The following is a 3,464-nucleotide window of genomic DNA, read 5'->3' on the forward strand; positions in this document are numbered from 1 at the left end:
ATGATTAACCTTTCCAACAACTACATCACTGAATTTCATCAGCAACCTCAATTTCTCCCATGGAAACGTTTAGAAGAATTTAGCATCGACAATAATCTGTTACAAGGGCAGCTACTAATTCCACCACAGACCACAGTTGTTTATATTGCCTTAAGTAACAACCTGACAGGAGAAATACCGCCATTGATATGTGAAGTGAAATCTCTTCGAGTCTTAGCTTTGGCGTTTAACAACATGAGTGGAACTCTTCCTCCGTTTGTTGGTAACTTAACCAACTCGTTGGTGCTTTTGGATCTCAGCATAAATAACTTTCACAGCATAATGATGAATGTGTTTATGCATGAAGCCAATTGCAATATATTTATTTGAACAAAAATCAATTTACGGGTCAGCTACCAAGATCATTGACAAATTGTATCAATTTAGAGGTTCTCGATCTTGCAGAAAACACGTTCCATGACGTCTTTCCTTCTTGTTTGGGAAATTTTCCCAACCCGCAAGTTCTTGTATTGAGGTCTAACAAATTTTATGGCCCAATTCAATATTCGACAACTGTTTAGCCACAGTTCCCTAAGTTGCAGATCATAGACCTCTCTAACAATGGTTTTAGTGGTCAACTGCATCGAAACTACTTCCAAACTTGGAATGCCATGAGATCAGTTTATGGTGGTGAATCATTTGTTATTGAATCAGAAATGTCCATCAAACCATCTGGTACAAATGATACATACGTAACGGGTATATTTAAGTTACCGTATGACAATAATACACAAAGGTGTCAGAACAGAGTATGAAAAGATTCTAACCATATTCACGGCTATTGAACTCTCTTGTAACCATTTTGAAGGAGAAATCCCACCATCACTCCAAGATCTTCGAGGCCATGAATCACTCAATCTTTCCAACTATCATTTTAGTGGATGTGTCTTGCCATCTTTGGGGTTCCTAAAGAATCTTGAATTTGGATCTTTCCCAAAACGAGCTATCTGGAGAAATTCCTCGGCAATTGGTAAACTCAACTTTCTTTCCATTTTCAATATGTCATTCAACCATCTTGATGGGTGCATACCAAAAGGGAAGCAATTTGATACATTTGAGAATGACTCCTACATGGGCAATCCACGATTGTGCGGAGAACCTCTATCCAAAGAATGTCAAGGTTCAAAGGCGACAACGGTTCCACCAGTAAGCAGTATGTATGAGTCTGACTCTCTCCTCCCAAACAAAACAATTGATTGGATCTTTGTATTCTGTGGAGTTGGAAGTGGACTGGTTGTTGGGGTTGTTATTGGAAACATTTTATATGAAAGATATAATGATCGGTTCACAAAGAGGAGGGACATATGGGTGAGGTCACTTAGTTACACAAGGAAATACCAAGGTACAATTCCTTAGACGTGCATCTGTTCTCAACCCCTCAATCTAATTTGATTTTTGTTGTGTGTTAAAAGTCATTTGGAAAAATATAATACTCTTAAAATATACATATTTTTTTATTTTTATTGTTTGCTTTAAAGCAACCTTTACAAGATAACTGTGATATTTTCTTAGATACATATGTTTCTCAAATTTGTCTTAAAAACTTTATTCTCAAACCATATAGGCATTTTAGCAATGAAAGTATTATTAAATATTTTAAGTATAAGATACTAAAAAAAATATATTTTGTATTTTAAGTTAGATTTGTTATGTATCTAGTTATGTGAAATCGATCTATGTTCCACCATGTTATTTGTTTACAATCTGTTTATCATGATGTTTATGAAAGCCATGTTTGTTTTAAAAATATTCTAGTATAGTACATGTTGACAGTATTTTGTAGAAATCAATAATATAACCATATTTTCTGAAACACATTTTATGCCTGTGGGTGTGGTATTTTGTATAGATAAAACCCGTGAATTTATCCGCATAAAACTTACATAATCATGTATCTCAGGAGGTATCATATCTTCACGTTCAGAGGGAAAGGAGAAGATGTAGAAGAGATTCAATTCAAGGGATTTGAGTTTGATTTACCATTAAGCTCCATGTGTGTTTTAGGTTTAAGATTGCTAAATTTATGCGAGTTCAATTTTCATTGCTATATCATTAATTAAGAATCCATTGTTTTGTTTATCGCGTGACCTTGGACTCTCACAATTAATTTATGTTATAACAAACTTTTGAAAAACATAGAACTATTTATAGTGAAACTTGATTACATTGATCATAACAATTAGCATATACACAGATACTAGATCAATTAAATATCAACTATAACATTTAACTAGCGGTAAAGTTGTCTCATTTCTTCATTTTGAGGCCAAATTCACAAAATTCTACTTCAAGCTTATCAGCTATCAACTTATATAGTTATATACCAACTCAAATGGCATCAATTAGCAAATATTTCTCAAGGATTTCAACTGAATTAACAGGCAACAGGTACACATACCTTTTAAAGTTATAGCAGGGAATTCAATGTGTTTCATCCATGTTCTTTCATGGTTTTAAAAAACTTCATGAGCATTAATTCCTACAAGGTGCTAAATTCGTTTCACAACATCAATTTCTACATCAAACCAACATTTACCCATATGTCAAAGAACTCCCAAAATCTGACAAATTCTAGGTCAAATATTTAGCGACATCCTAATCTATTTTGGGTTGATTCCAAGGCATGATTTTGGTTATATGCTAACTATTACCATACTTATATCATCAATTTTGAAAAATTAAATCGCAATACATACCCTGCTCAACCGACTATTGCATTGTGACCCAGATCAAGCATTAAAACTGATACAAAATAGGTTGATTGCTGACCTATTTACTTCGAATTCCCGAGTATTCTCCCATATCTTCGTTTCTCTCCTCAATTCAAGTCCGATGCATACTGGTGTTAACCTCCCTTCATCATTGGAAATATATGAAAGAATTGCGAGGTTAAATTCTTACATTAGATATTTATACTTTTGCACTTCAACAAATTACACATTAGTCCTCCAATTTGAATTTCATTCAATTAAACCCTAACACTTTTTATGTTATTACTTAATATCCCAATTAGTATTCACACATAATCAAGTCGACCACTGATTTTCCGTATTTTTAACAAATTACATAAATCCAGCTAATCTTTTATATACTTCGTTACTTATATGCTTATTCCAAAAGATAATGCTTTGAAATTCAGCAGGGTTTAAAATTCTTATGTACTTGTTGGCTATGAAGCAACTAAAACATATCTACTTGAGGTTATCAATATGAAGACATAAATGAATATTTTGTCTCAAAAGGATTATAACTTTCAAGTAGAAGTAAGGCCTTTTAGTATTCCAAGTAGTTGCAATTTCTGAGGGCCTCTTGTGGGGAATAGTAAGCAACCCAACCTGACATAGGTTATGGCTATTAATAAGGGTTTATGAACGATAGATGGTTAGATTCCATTGTTCAAAGCTCAACACACATATCTTAATACT

General features: G+C 33.5%; 1 protein-coding gene across 1 annotated transcript; it reads left to right on the forward strand.

The window, feature by feature from the left end:
• Positions 1-1,395, forward strand: LOC122194367 (putative receptor like protein 25). Its single transcript, XM_052765859.1, has 2 exons — positions 1-262; positions 776-1,395. Exons 1-2 carry the CDS (start codon positions 1-3, stop codon positions 1,393-1,395), a joined length of 882 nt encoding a protein of 293 aa, XP_052621819.1.
• The last annotated feature ends 2,069 nt before the right edge of the window (positions 1,396-3,464 follow it).

Source organism: Lactuca sativa, chromosome 7 (genome assembly GCF_002870075.4).
Source record: "Lactuca sativa cultivar Salinas chromosome 7, Lsat_Salinas_v11, whole genome shotgun sequence".
NCBI lineage: Eukaryota > Viridiplantae > Streptophyta > Magnoliopsida > Asterales > Asteraceae > Lactuca > Lactuca sativa.

What these genes read in the sequence shown, in the direction of transcription:
- LOC122194367 (XM_052765859.1), top strand. Translation starts at nt 1, where the DNA reads ATGATTAACCTTTCCAACAACTACATCACTGAATTTCATCAGCAACCT. An exon ending in AACTCTTCCTCCGTTTGTTG is followed by an intron (nt 263 to 775) that starts GTAACTTAACCA and finishes TAATACACAAAG; the next exon opens with GTGTCAGAACAGAGTATGAA.